Source organism: Sinohyriopsis cumingii, unplaced genomic scaffold (genome assembly GCF_028554795.1).
Source record: "Sinohyriopsis cumingii isolate HCF-2022 unplaced genomic scaffold, ASM2855479v2 utg001522l, whole genome shotgun sequence".
In the NCBI taxonomy this organism is placed as follows: Eukaryota; Metazoa; Mollusca; class Bivalvia; order Unionida; family Unionidae; genus Sinohyriopsis; species Sinohyriopsis cumingii.
Genome location: NW_028316011.1, coordinates 992934 through 1015398, shown reverse-complemented (window position 1 = coordinate 1015398; position 22465 = coordinate 992934). Strand labels below are relative to the sequence as shown.

Below are 22465 nucleotides of genomic sequence, written 5' to 3'. Positions count from 1 at the left end.
ACTGCACACATGTCTATGCACACTAGTTCGATGTTTTCATTCAGAAGTTCAGAAGTATGAAGACAGGGTAACTTGCTTCGCTGTTAAGATAACTGATTGCTTCCGTAAACATCAAATTCAATGTCCAAAATTTCTAAATGAGATAAACAATCATTAAAGTTAGAACGCAGACACAAACCGTTTTATACCCCAAGCTATGCAACTGGCAGCGTGACTTTATACCAAGAAATATATATATCTTTTTTCTTATACTGTTAGTGAGCATATACTTATAAGTCGAGATGTTGATAGTTTTCATGACGTACGGTTTATGACGGATGCATAACTGCATTCGCCTCCTTTTTCGTACATGTCTACAGAGATAACGCTGGGATCTTAATGATTTCCAAAATATGAACTATGACAAGCTTCACGCCTCAAGGTCATAATCCAACGTCTCTATTGGATATATGTCTGGTTTTGTCTCCTGAAACCATTCAGACCTTTATATTGCAATAGACCGGAGATCTTAACAGTTTCCAAGTTATGACAAGAGAGCAAGTCACCTGTCCCATAGTATATACTTAACATATGTATAATCTCATCCCATCATGTCCTTTAAACCAGGATATGACTAGAGTATGGAGATTTCAGCTATTTCCAAGTTATCACAAAAAGGCAAGTAAACTACTCCGTCGTCATGACTCATCTTTTGTATTGATATAGGCTGGATTTTCTCTCGACATGTCTTTTAGTATCATATATGGTAATAGACCGAAACTCGGAACTGTCTTCAATTTGCCATGAATTTCCTCTCACCCCTTGGTCACAGCATGACATTGTGATCCTAAATCCATTTACATATGTTAAAGATCTGTACTGACAATCACACAAACCAGTTTATCTGCATCAACCTTCCAATCTTAACAGATTGAGAGTACAATATAAACCCAAACACGGTATCTGAATCATCTTGCCCTACTCGTATATTTCATATTTATAAGTTAATGCATGTGTATAGGAAAATATAAACGTGTTTGTCTGAGGGAAAACTGCAAGACCTTGGGAGTGCAGTATATTCATAAGACAAAACAAGATCTTATTTTCCCATACAAATGCAGTAACCGTTTCATTGTACGCTAATGTTCTTTTTCAGCCTAAGGCTTAATTATGTAAACAAAATACGGTACAAGAAACAAAGTAACTGAATATATGTCGTATTCAAAACTAGACGGAGAAGTGCAGATTCATTACACGACACAATTATTAATGCATACATTACTCCGCCCAGATAAATTTGAACCTAGTCGCACGCTCGACACAACTTTCGAAAGAAAATGTCGTTTTTGTCTACTTAATATTGAAATTTTAAGTCATATTGTGAATGAATGTTCATTGCAACAACTTTTCCATTTGATCTGGAATGAATAGTGGTTGGTATTTTTGTTGATTCCACGAAATTTTGTGACTATGGACTGGATTAATCTGTGAAAATTGTACATGAAATACATCGGATTGTAGCAGCTAGGGAGAAGCGTGTTGACATATGCAAGTGTGTTCTGTTCTGTCATTGACTATTTGAAATGATAATGTGGGGAAAATATTAACTCTTGCAACTGAAATTATCAAAATGACGCTTTGGAATTTAATGTTTATTGAGTGCAGTAAGGAGGATGTAATTGCACTTGGAATATAGCCGAAATTACAGTACAATTTCGAAATGTGTAATCAAACTTGAGAACCCATGATATGACTCATGTAATTCGGATTTGCAGAACTAAGAAAATAGATTTTGAGGATATTCATGATGTAAAACTGTTAGTATATTTTTTGTCATTTTTATTACTAGTTAAAGGAGAATGTTTATGCCTTGTACCTTGCATGTGTTTTGTAGGTAACCAAAAAGTTCATGAAATCTGGAGTATATCTCCAAAATCCGAAACATTGTATCAAAACAATTAACGTGGAATGTAGCAAAGCTCATTTCTCTCTCATAACAAATACAGTAAATTACAGGTGGAAAAATAATTTTTGGTAAGAATTAAGTCAATGATATTAACGATACTTGAAAAGGCATTGTATATCTGTGTGGTGCAGTGAGACATTAGAAGGCTTGTTTACATGTATCATGCATTAAACAATAAAGTAAATTTGGTTGGCCAGATAATATGCGTCGTGTACATCATTAATGCAAAGTGATTTTACGACTTCTCGTGCACTCACCACATCCAGTAGTCTAATTACCAAACCAGAAACTTTGATTTAAATTATCTTTTAAAGTCAGGATGTTTTAAAAGGAATTTATGTATTAAGAAATTTTGAATTTACACGAAAACTTTCCTTGACATTTTATACTCAACGGTTTTGCTATTAGAACACACACATTTATTTGTATGTAATGGTATAGGTTTATTCTCGTTGCAGATGAAGAAATGATTCCAGAGATAGTTCAACACAACGTTTTGGACGCAACCTTGGTCTTAGAGTGTAGAGTATCCAGGACGTCAACGGGGTGTTTCCTATGGCAACTTAACGGATCCGTAATAGGAAACAACAGTAGATATTTCCATAACGACACATTCTTATTCATCACGAAGTTGACACATGACGACCAGTACAACTTATATCAGTGTATATACCCTGGAATTGGACTTGCTAGTGATTTATACAAGATAGAAATATGTAAGTTTATCTACTTGGCACGTTATCTAATTATATTGGATTTTAACATAGGTCACACATAGATTTTCTAATTTTTCTATCCATAAATATCTATACTTTTTGCTCTTTTGATATTTTAATTATTAATCCATTTAATTTGTCATCATTTGTCTCTCTTTCCATGGAATATAAAATACATCTTTCACTGCTGTAGAGCTATCTGATGACTTTCTGAGGAGTGCTATATAAAAAAATTATGCGGATATGAATATACTTGATCAAAATAATACATCTTAAAACGTAGTTAAACTATTAGTAGTTTGTATTTAGCGGCAACCATGGAAGAACTAATGTCTAAGGAGTTCTTCATATATATATATATATATATATATATATATATATATATATATATATATATATATATATATATATATATATAATTCGCCACCTTTATTAGCGAAGTCATTGAGTACATCTCAACCGCTAATAAAAATAATAATAATAATAATAATAATAATAATAATAGCAAAATTAATAGTGATAATAATAATTATACTTTTGATAATAGTCCTTTGATATTTTTATTACATTAGATTGATGACAATCTAATGGATGTCGTCTAGAGTTAACATTTTATGGCACTCTGATGTCAAGCTTGGAAGTCGTATTTTAAATTCAGTTTTAATGTATGGTTTACGGCTATATGTCACTCTTGTGACATGATGGGACGTCATATGCTAAACATTTCTCCCTAGGTTCAACATTAAGGTATCTGTCTGGTGTAACAAGTAACATGTTGAGTCTGTCTGGCCTCTAGCTGAAATTTGACATGTTTAATTCTTATGAGTCTTTATGGTAACTAACAGAAAGTTAATATGGATAAAACACTCCGGGTACAAGGGGAATTTAAAATGAAGTTGGAGATGGCGCTTTGATTATAAGGGAAAGTTAACATGGAAATTACACTCTGTAAACATTTCCTACATTCACATTAATGTTTTATGAAACGAATTAGAAATTGTGTATTACCGTTTCAAGTTTTAAACAACCCAATGAAAACAAGTTCGTTACAATGACAAAGGTTTATGTGACAGAGATTGGTTCTTTAGCAGTTCCTCACAAAGTTAGGATATGCTATCTTATATTTAGTACACTAATTGACACTATCCTATGGTCAGTCTCTTATTACAAATGAATTAATTTTATCGTACGATGAATGAAATGCCATTGCAGTTTTTCATAACTGAGTTATATGTGTCACATTGCTAAATGAAGTCAGAATTTGGCGTCATGCAAAATATTTTTTTAAAAAGTTTGCAATTTATTTTTTGCTCAGGTTAAAAACTCAAATTGTCTTTATCAGGGTTCGCCTAGATCTCGTGGAAAAGCTTTATTAGTTAAATGACTGTAAATCTAAGAAAGTACCGAATCCATCCATTATGAAATGTGTGTGCGTGAACACGAATGTTATTTTATTCATAATAGAAAGCAAATGAAGACATAAAGACACATAGGTTTTCTGGCATATTCTCGCGAGTAATAATGATAAAGAAGTTCAAAACACACTACAACGAATCTAATTTCTTCTTTTTAATTGTCTTTCTTCTTTGAATTTATTTACTGGCATGGTTCCTGTGTCTGTGAATGTCGTCTTCTTTTCTTCTTGTTCCAAATTTTCTTTCTTCTTCTGATAGATATAACAAAATGGGCCACACAAAAATTAGGAATATAAATTCGAGACTCTGAAAACATTCAAAGTAAAAAAGATAAAAGCCACACATGTCACTTCCTTGTTCTGATCATTATTCGATATTTGGTTTTTGTTGTAAAATCTCTGATGATCGAATTCAACGATTTGAGATCTAAATTGTCATTGTTTCTTTCGTGAAACATAACGTGAAACATTTTGTTCTGGGACCATTAGTTAATTTAAAATAGTTAGACCATTTTGTGGTGACTGAAATCGACAATTCCTGTAGAAACGTGAAACTCTTTGTTTTTGGTTAGAAAATGCTGTCCATACGCTGCATACCTTTGGAAAGGATATGTGAATAGTTTAGTAGACTAGAACTGATATGCAAAAATCCTAATTCCAGTCAGATGGTAATATTTGAGAATTAATTATCCACTTGTTAATTTAAAATAGTAGGACTATTTTGGTTTAGTCCACGCAACAGCAATAGAACAACAGCGTTAGTTAAAAAAAATTTTTGCTATCTTTTGTCCAAAACTAACACTATACCATCAATACAGTCCACGCCAATTTACTCGTATTATTTTTAATTACCTAGTTGTATAGAATTCTCATACATTACCTATTAATTGGAATTTGGCCTTTCGCAGTAAAATTCCCGTGGACTAAACGTTTTGCATATCCATTTTAACCAATTCCAGCTTCGTGGCAGCATGCTTGAACCAATGATAAAATTATGAGAAATTCTTTTGATAGGAGTTAAAATCCTGAGGGCCATATTCCTTCATAAATGTTAATCATATGGAACAACCGAATGTAAAATTAGATTTCTCGTCTTGAGATTGTCATACCTTTCTATAGTACTATTAGGTGTGCATTGTCGTCCATTTTCTTGTTTTTCTCTGCAGATGGGTTCCTATGGTATTTCATTCATAGCAGATTTATTCCAACGGTTTACTCAATCCTATAAAACGGTTATGATTTTCATGTGGAAACTGAGTAATGCATTTAAACGATCTACTAACATGTGTGAACCAATTGCTAATACGTTTTCTATCCGACCTCACCCAAGTGTACCCACCATCTAGAAACTTATTATCCTCTTCCGACAATCGCATTCTCAAAGTTGCCACTGTTAAAATGAAGTAATGGAACGCTCGTTTGCTTATCAAGTTCCAGATACATGGAATTGCCTAAATATCTTAGACATAAGGGCACCGTGTTCTAATTCAACATTCCTGTTAAAACTCACCTACGTCAACTGCGAGAACAAACTTGAAGACTTAATAAAGTTTACTGTCACATTTATGGTCGGCATGTTTTTGTTTTGCAGTTTCATGGTGTTTGTTTTTTGTAATTTCGTTATTGAATATATTATTTGTGTATCATCTAACATTGTGAAGCGGTTAGAAATTCTAAAGACCAGGCGCTATACCAAGTCCAGATTATTATTATTATTATTAATCCGAAATGACGTTTTGATAATATTCTAGAACGACTTGCTAACGTTTTAACAATCCTTTTAAACGAAATATTTATCCGTTCAAACGTATCACTAATCTCATGAAACTAATTAGAGCTCCGTATGAACTATTTCCTAGTTCGTTATAACGATTTAATGATCCGTTCAAACTAATTAGTTATCCGTTGGAGTGATTTAAATGTTATTTTTCAGTGTATGTGTGTGTGTGTCTGTGTGTGTGTGTCTGTGTGTGATTTAGAGTTTTAACATAGCGTTTACGATGTTTGAGTCATATTGCTACGATGTCTGCAGTGTAGATGTTTATAATGATGTCTGGCACTGGGGCATCATGTCGCAGACATGTAGCATGATGTTCAACACAGTCACATTTTCCCGACACAAGGCCGACCGGGCTTTACACTAACCTCTTGCTATTGAGCGCCTAGCGAGGTATCTGTTAGTACCATTTCTATAAGTCTTAGATACGACTCGAGCAGGACTGGAACTCGCAATCTCCCGCATCCGAGACGGACGGTCAAACCACTAGGCCACCGAGAGGTCTCTTTAAGATGTACTATATAAGGGGCGTAAGTTTGTGTATCCCCACCAGATATAATTTGTCTTGACTGATTAATTCTTTACACAGTACACAAAATATTAATATTTGATTTAATCATAATTTATTTTCCATATTTAGTTCGGAAAAATCAAATAATGCTGAAATGTGAAACTTTAATATTTTAATTTTTCAAATGTATTGAGTACAGCATTGCTAAAATATTGTGTAAAAACGAAATCGAACGTACAAAATATAAAAATATGATAATATTTATGTTAGTTGGGAGTACACATTTAGATCGATCTGAATGTAGCATATTCCAATTTGAGCTAAACATTTTTTATTATCGTGAATTAATAATAAAGCTCAGAGAAAAAGAAAAGAGTTAGCCTTTCTTCGAGCAACAATTCAACGTTTTGGAAAATAAATGAGTTGATTATTATCTGGACTTTACATTCGTTCTCTATTTTGTAATATTATGCTCATGTTTTTCACGGACAAGTACTTCTGAATAAGAAAAAACAATTAACTCACATATATGGCACTACTTAAGTACCTTCATGGAAGAAGACATGCCACATGCGGTAAATTTGCTCGTCACAAAATATATGCCAGTTTATGTTAGATTTCACATCAACCATATCTCTTGTTCTCAAGTTTAGATGGTCCAGACAAACTTTTGTTTAATCTATCGGACAAAACAATTGAACTGGATGAAGGGGATTCAGTCACAATATTTTGTTATGCCGATTGCTTTCCTCCGTGTCAGATTGACTGGATTGGGTCGCATGCAGAAACTTTGATGATTTCTCCAGAACTGAAGCTGATCAACGAAACAAGAGATCGTAATTACACATGTCGTGCGATGAATCCACGGAAGGTCAATACCACGATTTCGGATACTATTTATGTAATCGTTAAATCAGGTATGGGAAATAGATGTGGTAAAAGGTCATTTGTATAGCAAAATAATACACATTTTGTCAACTCGGTTTAATGGTGATGGAGACTTGGAAAAGTATCCACAAGTTTTTGTTTGAAAAACAATTTGCGCTAAAACTAATCCTGTACTGGTCAATAAAACTGATTTATAAAACGTGTGCTAGATCTTTATATTATTGGTGGTAGTTATAAAAATTGTTTTATTAATTAAAAAGTAATATAGATCTGATTTAGTGAACTCATGTAGCTGCTTCTTGATGTCTCCAGAACAATGACGGATATTCAATGTATATCCTTTAGTATCCTTACAAAACAAGACAAAATGTTTAACATTCTTTGGCAGCAGATAATAATTGTTTTTCCATGTTATAGTCTTTTAATAATAGTCATAAGTGATGTCAGGTGTTTTGTCTGCTCAATTATCAACATCAGATTTAATTATTTTTATTATAACACCTAGATAACCAAAAGCTAATGTTTGTTTTCTTTTTATTAACTTGCATAATTTTAAATATGTTTCAAAAGGCTATACATATGTTTTATGTGTTTGGATATATTTTGTTTCTTCAAACACGTCTCTAATGATTATTGTCACAACTGAAATTAATTTTTTTACATAGTTTTATTCCCTTGAAAGTCGTTTATTGAATTTAAATTGGATTATATAGTTTATAGTTCATGTTTAGTGAAACTATGTATTGACTACATTTTTGCAGAAAGCAGTCTCAATGACAAAAAATTAATCGCAATTACTGTCATTACAGCTGTACCAGCACTGCCCCCTTTAAATGTTGTTATCAGCTTAGTTGATTTTCCTAACTCCAAATCCATACAGTTTACTTTTCCTACATGGAGAACATAATTGTTTTAAACAGTCACATTATTATATAATGCTACCTATTCTTTTAAATAAAATTTGTAATTATATGTTTCATTAGTTTGCAAAGGTAAATGAATGTATCAACCTAACAAGCAATACATTTGATTTAAATATTATTTGCCTAATCAAAACGAATCAGTTAATGTATTATTTATTAATAATTATTCACACAATACCTTTCACACTTTACGGCGATTTTATTTCTAAACGCTAAGATTACGCCACCATAATCACAATACACAACACAACACATTACCAATGACTTTGCATATTTTAATGTATAGTTCTGTCACTTTCTATTGTTTATGTAAAATGTGATACATGTTTGTTTTTGCTTCAGTGTATAGATCTGTCTCTATCTGTTGTGTATGCAACATCTGATACTTTTATATTGGAATATCTTAAGTCTAGATTTACTGGTACAGATATTCTTCCCGTTTACATTTCAATATCGTTGGCATATTCACAAATATTACGTATTTAGTGTGCCAATTAATGCATCAGCAGCTTTTGAAAGGGAAATGTTATCAGCATGTCTGCGATAATTGGTGGTAATCCTACCCTCAAAAACATTTGGTAGCACAGTGTTGAAGTCTTGTTGGATCGGGCTACATCTAGGCATTTCATATAATATTCATCTTTACTATACAATCTCCTGGAACTATACATCTTGAAGGATGATCGAATGTTTGGGATTTCAAGATTATTCAAGATGGCTATTGTATGATAATTACCCATTTCTTTGCAAATAATGAATATTTGTTCCTTTTAGGATATGTTAGGTATGTAAATATGAACATATGGATGTAAAATATTTAGGATAGCGACAGAGTGCACACCATTGATATAAATCGCATTACACTGATGACGTAAGCGATGTCTATTTTAAATTGTGTCTAACAAACTGTCTTCAGTTTATTATCCTTTCAATTTGTATCTTTTAGGGAATGATAATCATAACAGACCCATGAAGACGATACCAGAACAGGGTAATATCATTTTTGGAATTTAGCGCTTACATCTATGCATTGTTCGTTATATTCATCTTTGTTCGGTTTGCTGGATTCGTTAGCTTCCTGTAAAAACAAACCAATCACTCTGCTAAAAGTGTATCCCAATGCAAAGCATCGATTGAGATTATTTTTATATTTAATAACACAATGACTTGTATGCTATGAGAGGAATGTTACAAATAATAAATTTTCCTCTGCTTTCTCTTGGTATGTATGTATGTATGTATGCATGTACGTATGTATGTATGTATGTATGTGTGGATGGATGGATGTATGGATGTATGTATGTATGTATGTATGCAACTTCAGGTAATAAAAAGGAATGAACAGATAATCCTCTATGCTGTTGATTGCACTTTCATTGAAGATAATCATCGTGAAGAAATGTTTACAAGGTCAGGAAGATGCAGAGTTAAGAAATGTTTACAAGGTCAGGAAGATGCAGAGTTAACTATAGAGGACAATACAAGGATAACATGTTGAGCCTCTTTTATTCGAACCGTACTTTACATAAAAACATGCTTAAAATTGATATCAGTCACTCAAATATTCCAGCAGTTACAAATTACTCATTTAGTAAGAAGCATGATTTACTCGTCACAGTTTTTATTGTGACTTAGTTATCAAGATAACGTTACGAGAATGAATATAGCTAAAGAAACAGCGGACATGCGTGGGTTTTATATTGATGAAACATTTTTTCAGATATCCCTAAACTTGTATACATAATTCTAGGAATTGTGTGTGCTTCTGTTGCTGCTGTCTGCATCCTTTGTCTGCGAGAACTTAGAAAAATGGTTAGTATAATATGAATTGTATTACGTACGAAACTTCAGAAAACAAAGGAAGATTTTTGCTAATAAAAGAGAAAGAGTGTATGGTAAGAAACCTTCAAACTTTGTGTGCTTAAATTATAAATCCTTGTGACATGTTTTGTATGTGATGTTTCGTGTCATGTCTTTGTTTCTGAGACGAGTTATATATTTACCATTGACAAAATGGCATATAATGGCATATTCAAGAGTTGTTTGTTGATACCTATTTTCTCCTATTTTTAAGTGATAACGCTTGATATATAAATCTTTAATGTGTTATGCTTCTTAAAAAGAGATTTATAGCTTCAAACTATTGTTCTTATATGATAAGTCTTATGACCTGTTTTGTATGATATTTTTAGCACACTGATTGTTCTTTTTCAGCCGACTGATATATTTACCATTGACAACAATTTAATCATGTCACAAAACTATTTTCGCCTATTTAGTTGTAATTACGTCTAATATGCAAGTGATGAATGTTTCTTTTCTTGTAGCTCTCGTACAGACAGACCATCGACCAACTTTCCATTAAAGGCACTAACGAAGCTGTTGAAAATGTTTAGATTTAAGTTGTAAATGCCATTCAAGCGTGCTGGACAATAGTTAGCAGTGCAAATAGTCAACTAAGCATGTCTCACACCATGACGTTTCTCTAAAAAATAATTATGTCACAAATTATATATGTTTTGTTATGTTTTTGTTGAAATTAGCACTGCAACTCCTTTTCCCCGACCATTTTTACGAGCGCAGGATTCGCTCTCGTAGTGCAGTCTAGTGTCTCCCAGCCTTTCTCTGACCTACTCTTGCCACGTCCAAACATGCAAAATGATTCTTCCAAAATGAATGCAACATAATAAAGTCTGGCTGCGCGAGAAACCCGCGCAAAATTTGATTCTATTGGATAACGGCGGTCTCTTTGAAAACTCTCTGTGATAGTTGCACTGATATATTATAATGTCGCGTTGTCTGGTTTCTAAGCCTAAGCCGACCGGTGACGTCCCTCGCTGATTGCAAAACAGTGTTTCTCACCAACGCGGGAAAGTTCTCTTTGAATTAACCGAAAACTTGACTGTGGCGCAATGGTAAGCACGGACAGGAAGTTTCGTTTTTTTGTTCAGAATCGGTCTAAAGTTGCAATATTATATAACACGTATTGCCATTAACCGCATTACTTTGAATTACGAATTATTTCAGAAGACATTGATAAACACGAGGCAGGAATTGTTAACAAATTTTCTCACACAACGGGACAATTATTCTGATTGAATGATTATATGCAAAAAGTTCTCATATATATTTTTGTGAAACAATTAACACAAAATAGAATCTTATGAAAGTGTCTATTTCCAAGAAATCCGCCATGTTTTATTAGTCATTCTAGAAGTAAACTCTATGTGTTAGAAATGAGACTCCATCTTATATTGCAATAACTCAATACTATCTCTTAATAGCGCAATTGCATCCCACTATAACGCAATATTATCTAGTATTACCGCACAAATATATCGTAATAACGCAATATTATCCAATAATAAGGCAATATTATATCGTTATAACGTAATACTCTCGTCTAAACGCATTTTGTTTACTTTTCACCTGGCGCTAACTGGCCTCCTTAGCTGATAAAAAAAAAACAAGTTTAAAAATAGTTATTCCCGTCCCATATTTTTGAATACGTCGTCGATTAACGTGCTGTCCTAGTTTTTGAATATTTTGTTTAGCATCACATTCCTTTAGATGTTTATTTCCTTCATGTATATCTGACAACAACAAATGAGCATAAAAGACGTTAAGGAATTCTTTTTCTCTACAGTCATTTTGTATATGGTACTTGAACGTAAAACATCAAGAGATTCCACTGGTCGAATGATTTCTTTTTTTGCACTGTCATTCAGTTCAGTAATCGGATCGACGAGTCAGAATCGAACATACAATGGCGGTTATTAAGACTGTAATCATGGGACGTTGGAAAGGATATCCTTTCATTGTTTGGACTTGTATATATAAATCTTTCAGACATAATCACTGTCTTTAGCGTACTAATATAGAGCAATGCGAATTTAGCCTAACGAAGCAATTGTATTGGCATACACGGGACTATGTCTACCGTACACCTTGTATTTTGCTGCTTAACAATCTATAGTGTTTCAAAAGGAAACACCATAAAAGGCACAATTGGACAAAACATATCTTTTTCATGGACATTCAACACTTTCAGAAATGGTGATGGCTATATACTGCATAACGGATCACGTATCTATCGGTTTTTCCCCAATAATCAGCGTTTTATTGCAAGTGAACCATCACATCGAGTGAGGTTTACAGCAGATTACCTTACAGCGGAAAACTTAACTGTAGCAGTAAACATTTTGAACATAACTAGAAATGATTCTGGGACGTACAGGGTGGTAAGAACATGGAATTTAGAAGATTTAGCTGGCAGTGTCATTCTACAAACAATTGGTATGTATCTCTGAATTTATATAAAGATTTTAATCCGTGACAACCCAAATATTACGCATGAGATTTTCCTGCTGCAAAATGGTACCAAACGTCGAAGTGGCCAGTTATAATATATATTGTTAATAAGGTCCTTAGATACATTATTACGTAAAGTCCTTGTTCGTAGCTGCATCCGGTAATCCAAAGCATTTTGTTTAAAACTGACCTATTAATTATAACTATTTACCATACACGAAAATAAATAAGCCTGATTCAGTGAACAAGAGCTTTAGACTTAAAGCTCACTTCCTGCAACGTAATTAAATACAGAATGCGAATTCTTCACTTGTCTTTAGGAAATCGTTTAAAATGTCATTATTGCCGTATTTAAACGCCTTACATCTTATCACCGCGTGAAGCTAATTTCATATGTTTAAAGTTTCTTAGAACGTTTTGTTTTGTACTAAACTGGTCTGTTAATAATTGTTCGCAACATATTTCAAGTGTCAGTCCTAAGAACAGTGGATAAAAGAAAGACATAGATTAAAGCATAGCTTTTGGCATATACAACTTGTTAAGCTTAATCGCCCACCATTCACACTTACATACCTCCAAGATATATGGTATCCAGTGAGTTTAAAAATGGAAAGTATAATTATAATACGCATTGATGTTTATTAAAACATTATCGTTAATATACAAAAATGAAATCATACTCACCAAAAAAAAAAAACAACACAAACACAACAAAAACCAAGAAAAAATCTACCATTCCATGTCAAGCCCATCCTTTATGTTTCTCATTCCGTCAGAAGATCTTCATAATTTACTTCATCCAATGGATTCACTAGAAAAATGTTGTATATATATATATATATATATATATATATATATATATATATATATATATATATATATATATATATATATATATATATATATATATATATATATATATATATATATTTGTAACTCATGGTCAATAATATTGTCTATTTTTTGTAATTATTTTGATGTTTGTAAATTGTACAGAATATCTTCAGTTACATTTTGCCTACGTGACATGTGTCGGTTATGAAAGTAAACATAGAGAGAATCTATAAATAAATGCTTACGCATGTGTTGATAATTACTAATAATAATCTTAATAACAAGACTTTGAATTATTTACTCATTTGCTGATGGCTATTGAACTGCTCTAGTAGAATTCAGTAATATCCCATTGGTTGGGCTAAGTCACATGAATAGGCGTTTCTGAGCCACAAAGAGTAGTAAGATCCATCACGTGGGGTTTATTGTAAACTTAAATCTTAATAGAAGGTGTATATAAGGAAAGAACTCAGCAATTAGGTTCATTCTTATTTTGGAGTGATCCTCATTTCTTGAGTTCCTGTTTTAAGTCTGTAACTGTATATATATTTTATTTTACTTTGATTTTATTCGAGAGGAAAACATTTGTTTGGACTGTTCAGTGGAAATAAAAAGTGCTCATTATTTGGACTATAATAATATTCTGGAACGTTTCCGAATTATTCAAAGGGGTTCTGGACGACGCCATCTCAACTACGTCACGATTCTTGGCGGATTAGTACATTTTCTGGATTAAAATCTATACTGAACGTTTCATTCTCTGGAACTTTCATAGAACGTTATCAGGATTAGGTTGCATTCACTTCATAATACTGTAAGTTCCTCTCACATTGCTATTTATAGCATTGATAATTAATTTGTTTGTTAGGTTTGCTTCTTTCTGTAACGTAGTCTATAACCATAGCAACACACAACTTGATTATCCCAAGACACCTTTAATACATTTACCAGTTTGTCTTTAGAAACATTTTATAATTTTGCTAAACACGTGCCAATCAATTTTTAGATCTTGTTTGTTTGATATTTACATCTCTTCCACATGAATTGTCAAACGTATAATCATATAAATACTATGCACAAGTCAATTCAAGAATCGTGTATACTAATGTAGATATAAAATGTGTTGTCAAGGCCATTGCTTCTATGTTAAAGACATTCACTTCACTTACCGCATTAAATGCAAACCTATCCAACATTGCCCCAGAACTCATATTTCACTTTGACGATTTAGTTAACGTACTAGACATGACTATTTTGCTTTATATTGTTAATAACAACCTTACGTGGTTCCAGGAATGAACGTTTTCATGTGTACAATACCTAACAGGTTCTTGTAGAATTTATTAAAATATAAATGTATATGTGCTTCCTTAAAGCATATCAAATAATCCTGTATTAAAGTTTCCGTTGTCGAATATGCATATCCACTACAATGATTCATATATGAAAATTAACCATACAGCATTCATGCACACAGTTGAACATGCCTACTTCTGTTTAATAATTTCTCCTTTTCTCTATTTGTGTTATGATGTTGAATCTATTCACTACTGCACGTCGTTTCATACATATTTATCCCTTTTTCCACACAGTATCTCTCTATATATCTAGCTATATATCTATCTGTCTAGCTATATATCTATCTATTCATCTATCTATCTATCTATCTATCTATCTATCTATCTATCTATCTATCCATCTATCATCTATCTATCACCAGAGAGTATAGTACTTCTTGCTGATACAGAGCAATTTACCCGATTGTATCTTGTCACACACTGTTCTATATTACCAGTTCATTGAGACAATCATTCTACTTCCAGCAAAGTGCCAGTTCCCTTGGAAACACATTTTATTTCTTGCTAATATAGAGACCATTCTCTGATGAAATCAGGACTTTATTTTACTATATGACAAATTCTCTGAAGGACTAATCGTTTCTCTTTCTGATAAAGTGTGAGTTCTTTGGTGGAATCTTGTTACTGTTTTATATGACCAGTTCATTGAGATATTTTGCAGACATTTATATATGTTCCTTGAGCGGCTATTGTCTCTTAGTGATGCAGTGCAAGTTCGCTGAGGGAAACCTTTGTATGTACTGTATTGTATGTATGTATGTATGTATGTATGTATGTATGTATGTATGTATGTATGTTGTTGTAGGGCTTAACGCCATATTTCAGCACAAGATAGGCTATACATGGCGGTCAGTATTAATGGTTAAGGAAGAACCCGGAAAACCCCCGGAAAGAAGCACCGACCCAAGAGAAGCTACTGGCAAGCTTTCTCACATAACCACATTAGCCGAATCCGAGACTCGAACCGACGCAGACAGGGGTGAGATGGCAGTGATCCGTAACGGTGAGCGGTTTAGACAACTCGGCCACTCGGGGCCCCTGTATGTATGTATGTATGTATGTGTGTGTGTATGTCTATGTGTGTGTGTATGTATGAATGTATGTATCTTAATATAATTACGACGATATGGTCGTAAAGTAAGTAACAGGGCAGAGCGAAAACCAAAACGTTTTGTAAAATTCAAAAATAATTTATTTTCCTAGAACACAAAGTGAAAAAGAATGTTCATTATTGTGAGGTAAATCACAGATAGTCCTAAACGTTCTATCACAAGTCAAAATTTACATAGAATATTCCGAATACATTTCAGTCGTGTTCCGAATGAATTCCAATATTAAATGTAATGTTTCAATAGTATGGAATGGTGTTGATGTACCAACAGTTTTGATGTATGACATGATATAATCCCAAATGTCCTTGAAGAAATTCATAATAATTTCAAGGTTGTGATTTAATCTGAAAATGATCAATGAAGCACTTTGCAATTACAATGAGTAGTTTAAATGAATAAATAAATAAATGTAATCCTCTGAATTGAACAAAACAAGATTTCACTAAGACTTACGATAAGATAAGGACTGTATAAGTCTCAGGCAAACAACCTTATATACCTCCCCAACTGTCCTACGTCACATACCTATTTTCCGGAATCTGTCATCTTAACGGAATTTTCCATCAAGTTAAGGAGTAAGTTGCTTCTAGAACATTCCTAATTTATAAAAGACCTAGACTTTGAACTCAGCATCTGTAAACATATTTCTCTCTAGTAATAATTATCTTAATATACAGTCTACAATCATAAATGATAATTAGCAATGTAATACGCAGTTTCAAGTAAAATCCAAAAAGATATGAGTTATCAGGTAGGCTTTGTTAATTAAAATTATATGATAATATGTCTTATCAGTGTCAAAAGATATTAAAAAATAAAATAATATGGTACTACTATACACGTGAATGTGAATCGGGTGGGCTTTTCCTTTATTGTGCCTGATAACACTATTGTATTCCTGCAATATCAAACTTCACCTTTGATGTTTATTTTGTAAATGAAGTGAATGGAGATGTGATCACTGAATACACTAATCAAAGAAGGAGCTGAGCTAATAATTTGAAAATGTTTTAAAGCCAATATCAAAATCAAATATTCATTTTCGATTTTGGAATAATTAATCTGGTGCTTATTTATAGTTTCAGAAAAATAGCACACTGGATGATCCATGCTATTTTTCTCTTCTTGAATAAAAAATATACCTACCCCATAATAATTGGCAGCAATAAACGTTCTAAATGATTGAGTGAATCTGGAGCGGACATATCTAGGGCAATTTAATTTATTCAAAGCCTCCTGACATTTCTCAGATCAATGCTATTTAGTTTTCTTACTCAAGACATTTGTTACGGGTTCAGCAATTATGGAAAAATTAGAGCAACATTTCCAATAAAATCCAGACATACCCAAAAGTTGCATCAGTTGCATGCAGTGATAGGCACTGGGAATTCCTAGATAGCCTTTATATCAACGTCGATAGCGTGTTCCACGATATGTCCTAGATATGTAATACAAGCGAGGCAATACTCACATTTACTAAAATTAATTGTCAAATTTGCATCACACAGTCAAAGCATTTCCGGGTGGTTTCCTAAGGGTCTATGCAGGTGTCGTTGTAGAAATGATATAATCGATGTAAGCGTCACTATGATCTGGACTACATGTAATCATGTTCGTTAAACATAGGAATGTACCAGTATAACTTTTCATTCCAATCGGCATTACTTTATATTGATTAAGTACATATGGAGCTAAGAATGCCAAATTTGTATTTGTTATTTGCGTGAGAGAACATCGTAATACACGAATATCCTCAGTGGGCAACGAAGACACCGATCAGTATTTTACGAATCTTGAGACTAAGTCTGATAAGAAACTTCACAAACACAATTGACAAGCCCACTTTTGAGATTGATAATACTTATTTTATCCATTTAGTTGTTTGCCAAGCAGTATTTACTTCTCCGTCTCCTGTCAGCTACCACATTTAAACAGCAGATTACAAACATTGCGTATGGGTGTTCTTTTTCCATTCATTTATCGTGCTTTGAATATAATTCTGGTGATTAATCGTTATAAAGGTGTCTTTAATTTTCAAACACACCTGTCAATAAAATCGCAAGTTATACTATTAACAATTAACGCCTAAAGACGGCGACATGCATCAAAACAATCTTTATACTGTCCAGAAAACGAATTGCCTGAGGCAAGGTTAGGGACCTCAACGTCGTCTAATCTCTGATCCGTACAAATATTATAATTTATATATAACTTATAAGTTAGATTAGCAATACTTATTCCTTATTTGTTAAAACTGGCTTCAATTAGTGACAGAACAGTAACCAACCCAAAATCATTTTTTGCTGATGCCAATGAGCAATATTATTCGTGTATTGAAGAAAAGTTTCCTCTTTTGCCAAGTGTGTAACCTCTCGAACATGCAGTGGATACATATGTCCGACTGTATAATAAAAGAACTTTAAAAGTTATTATATCGAGAATAGAAAAGAAAAGATTGTTGCCCCTATTATCATTACCGTGCCTAATTTGGACATATAGCCAAGTAGGTGTTATATTATTTTATTTATGTTGTAGAAGTTATCAATTCATAACACACGTATGCCTTTATGAAAGTATATTGTTATACAATAGTATATTGTTATGCAAGCCGCTATTGAATGCTTTACATATTTCTGGAAGGTTAAAGACAAACTATGAGATGATCGATGAGTTAAATTCAAGGTTATAGAGCCCGCATTATGGTTCACTGGAGATGACACCCGATGATTCCTGGAGAAGTGTATTGTTTTAAGCAAGTATATTACAAATTGGCATCACGTAAGCACTGTGTCTAATTAATGTACTGTACTGCGTAATGATGTCATAGTTGTGTTTTGCTGCTGAACAATGAATAATGTTTAAGTCGTGCAACGTGAACAGACATATCGAGTAAGAATTGTGGTAGATGGATTTACACATGAGGCAGTCAAGTTGACTGAAAATATTTTGAACATCATGATAAATGATGGTGGGATGTACAGGATGAACAAAAGCAGGAAATGAACGAAAGAGTTCTTCTGCCAACGTTTGACATGTAGCTTAAATTTTATTTAGACAGTTACATTAGTTGCAAAATATAATGAAATAAGGTTAAGAACAGAACCCATTGTAAAGTGTGGTTAATTTTAAACCTAAGTTAGAAGTATGCATGTATTCTGTTCTAGAAGTTTTATAGGGGAATGGTTTCTATTTTATGGTGTCTGTACATTCTTACGTATGGACATGTAATAGTAATACAACCCATCTTTTTGGATAATTTACGCATACAAATGTATAATCTTATCACTTAAATACTCAACAATAAATGCACTACAGCATTACAATATTGATCTAAGCCCTGAAGAAATGCATTTTTTTTCGAACAATTAATATATGTCGTTATGTATTCTGAAGCTAAATGCACAAATTTTCATGTATCATTGCTGATGCCAAAGCGATGATATAGGAGATATGTTTCATGTTACTGATTCTAATAGTCATGTTCCTGAAGGGCGGATATTTTGCCACAGGTAGAATAAAATGAGCAATACAGGGATACTCTATAACCGTCAATATATAAAATAAAACTGTAAAACCTACTCCTAAAGGTAACCCGAAATTCTGCTCTTTAAAGTCCATATACTACTGATTCAGATTCCACTCTTCAAGAGTAAATTAATGAGTTGACCCCATGTCCTCCCAACAAAAGTTAATAAACATTTTATACTCATAAATGTTTAAAATTCTTTGCAGTTTAAATATTTCTAGTAGCCTTTTACACTTACACTGGATGAACCTGCTACACATGACGTGTCTGTATCCGTTTATTACTTTTGAAAATTTGAGGTTTTAGTAAGTACTAACTCAGAATATACCCGAATGTTCTGTGACACGAATCAGTGTACATGCAGATCGGTCACACATTTAAATTTTTACTTGCCATGACCTTGACCTTGAAGCAGCAATCATGTCCATGATCTATGGAATACACTGTCTAATTGTGAGATATGATTGGTAACTGTTCAGGAAACCATCTTCAGATGTTCCACGTTTATACTCCTGACAGGATCCCTTTGATCCTTGTTGAAACTTTAATATTGATGCAAGTGGCATGGTTACAGTATTCCTAAATATACTTTATGATCCAGACCAGGATCGCTTACCGTCGGACAAGTTGGTTTATTTGTATATAATGCTTTGATACAATTCACATGAAGGGAGTGTGAAACGGCATCAGGACTCAATTATACTAAAGTATGATACCATAACGGCATGTAAGCCTTTGGCAATATATTTGTGTTCATGTCGTGTCTATGACCTGATGAAATAACCCAGAACTTCGTATTAACATACACGCTAAACATCATATATTATTATACATGGATTTCTGAAAATATCTTACAAAATCTTAGAGTTTCAGGCTGACAATTTAAACTCAAGCTCATTGATCTTCAATATAATACTTTTAATATATTTGATTTAATTTAATTGTTCGTAATTTTCAAAAACAAATATATTTTTAATTTCATTATATGCCAAAATAATGTAATTTTGTTTACTAGGAATTTGATATTTTCCAGAAATTATTTTGTCCTTAGAATTAATAGCAAACACAGAACATTGTTTCTTATGTTGACCTAGTTCCCGAACTTAATTCAGAAATCGCTGACAAGTAAACAAATTTGTATTTATCTTATTCTTAGAGCAAAATGATTCGTTTTTGTCAAGGTCATACTTGGACTACTTGTTTATAGACATAAATACTTCTCGAAGATTTTGGAAAGTTGGCCCTCATCCAAAAACCTGTTCTGCGTTTCAAGTAACTGTATAATCTTTGTTTATAGAGATAGTAGCCAGTTTAGGCTTTTGCACTGCGATGTGTTTTTGTGAACAGTTTGGGAATTACATTTTAAATTGTATTCGAATTATTTGGATTCTAAAATATTAATTATTTCTCCTGGAAATATTTGAGAGCTCATACAGAATTATTGGACAAACACATTTATTGAAACTTTATTCTGAAATTAAAACACCGGAATTTTATTGACTGTGGAATAAAAATGAATTGTAGACGATACTACACACAAAAGGCTACAGTATATATACGTCATCGCCCTCCATTTTGGATTCTTCGTCGGTACTAGAACTTTAAATTCATTAAAACGTTTTATTATTAGGACTTCTAAAATTTAATTCTTTTATTATTCTTGGATTATTTTTAGATATGGTTCTTAAATCCGTATGTCATTATTTTGTCATTTTTATAATGTTTTCTCCAGAGAAATAATGTTAAATTTTTCAAAGCATGTTGTTTTCACTCTTTCCTTGTTATTGTGTATTCGATCCTAAACACGTGACATAAGAAACCAGTTAAGTTGCATCTTTCTATATATGGGATTTGAATTCAAGACTATGCAGGAAAAAAAAAACATATTTGCTCATGATACTTACCTCTAGACTAATATTGGGAAAGTCATAAACATGAAGATACAAACGTGTATAAAGTATGACGACTAAATATTTGAGTCAAGATATTACAAATAACTCTGCGATTACTATTGAATTACACTGCATAGAAAGGTTTGGTTGTGGTACCAGATACATGATATCAATGTTTTAGTTTAATAAACTTAAACATCTTATCAGCGAAATCACAAGTGTGAAAGAATAACCTTCAAACTACAAACAGAGTTGGGGCCCCGAGTGGCCGAGTGGTCTAAACCGTTCACCGTTACGGATCACTGCCATCTCACCTCTGTCTGCGTCGGTTCGAGTCTCGGATTCGGCATGTGGTTATGTGAGAAAGCTTGTCAGTAGCTTCTCGTGGGTCGGTGGTTCTTTGCGGGGGTTTTCCGGGTTCTTCCTCCACCATTAATACTGGCCGCCATGTATAGCCTATCTTGTGCTGCAAAATGGCGTTAAACCATACAACAACAACAAGAACAACAACAAATAGAGTTATACATGTGTGTCATGACCTTTGTTTGAGATGCATGAATAGGCAAGATTTGACCTCATTTTTACTATCCTTGAGTATTTTTGATCTAGAACTATGACACACACAAAAATTATTCTGACCATGTTCTTAACCTTAAAGAAAGCTCTATGAACAATACATGAAACTTTCTTAAGTTATCATGTATTGATACATTTCATTACACTGCCTGATGTCTGTAGATTTATAATCTTGGTACAGAAGTGTTTATCATGGAAACGTCACTTTTAATCTTGTAGATCAGATCTAACAATAGTGCACACGATATTTTACCAACATCCTCAAGCCATGACTGTACATATTTAAAGGATTATCTCAGCTCAAGGTAACAATTTAAGGGCTTCTGCGCAACAATCTGGGCATATATAATGACATTTACATGAGTTTACCATATACAAATGTCCCTGATTGTACTACGTAACACAGTTAAAGTCATGGGGAAAAAAGCACCAAGTTTCATACATATTCTCATATATACGACTTTTTAAGCTGTATCCCATATTTCCATCTCCCGGCAAAGTATTGGTAACAACTAACACTGAAGTGAAAACACACAGTGTGGACACTTATCTTCTCATGCACATTGGATGTATGGGATTTGTCACTGTTGTGTTCCTCGTAGTATTAGGTATGCAACATCTATTGAAGTTGGAGAAGAACAAAGTTTGATTTATACCCTTTGGATCAAAATGTTGAAGACAT

General features: G+C 33.0%; 2 protein-coding genes across 8 annotated transcripts in view; both read left to right on the top strand.

The window, feature by feature from the left end:
* Positions 1–1273: 1273 nt before the first annotated feature.
* On the top strand, positions 1274–10685 carry LOC149772050 (uncharacterized). Of its 3 annotated transcripts, XM_089947934.1 has the most exons (6): positions 1274–1796; positions 2404–2661; positions 7124–7280; positions 9121–9165; positions 9895–9986; positions 10502–10685. In XM_089947934.1, the coding sequence occupies exons 3-6, from the start codon at positions 7157–7159 to the stop codon at positions 10568–10570; spliced, it is 330 nt and encodes a 109-aa protein (XP_089804060.1). In that variant the 5' UTR covers positions 1274–1796; positions 2404–2661; positions 7124–7156; the 3' UTR covers positions 10571–10685. The 3 variants fall into 3 exon arrangements, with proteins under 3 accessions (XP_089804060.1, XP_089804058.1, XP_089804059.1); XM_089947932.1 differs by lacking the exon at positions 7124–7280; XM_089947933.1 differs by lacking the exons at positions 7124–7280; positions 9895–9986.
* A 1367-nt stretch (positions 10686–12052) lies between these two features.
* Positions 12053–22465, top strand: part of LOC149772049 (cell adhesion molecule CEACAM5-like) — a 29351-nt gene continuing 18938 nt past the window's right edge. For 4 of the 5 annotated variants that reach the window (XM_089947937.1, XM_089947938.1, XM_089947936.1 and 1 more), the window contains exon 1: positions 12053–12470. In XM_089947937.1, the coding sequence (XP_089804063.1) occupies positions 12107–12470 (364 nt within the window). In that variant the 5' untranslated portion in view covers positions 12053–12106. The remainder of the gene's footprint in view (positions 12471–22465) is intronic. The other variant, XM_089947940.1, reaches the window with a different exon arrangement.

Excerpts from the sequence above, each read along its gene's own strand:
- LOC149772050 (XM_089947932.1), top strand. The coding sequence starts at position 2,412 with ATGATTCCAGAGATAGTTCAACACAACGTTTTGGACGCAACCTTGGTC. Across the intron at positions 2,662-9,120 it reads TTTATACAAGATAGAAATAT|GGAATGATAATCATAACAGA; the intron begins GTAAGTTTATCT and ends TGTATCTTTTAG. Across the intron at positions 9,166-9,894 it reads GAAGACGATACCAGAACAGG|ATATCCCTAAACTTGTATAC; the intron begins GTAATATCATTT and ends ACATTTTTTCAG.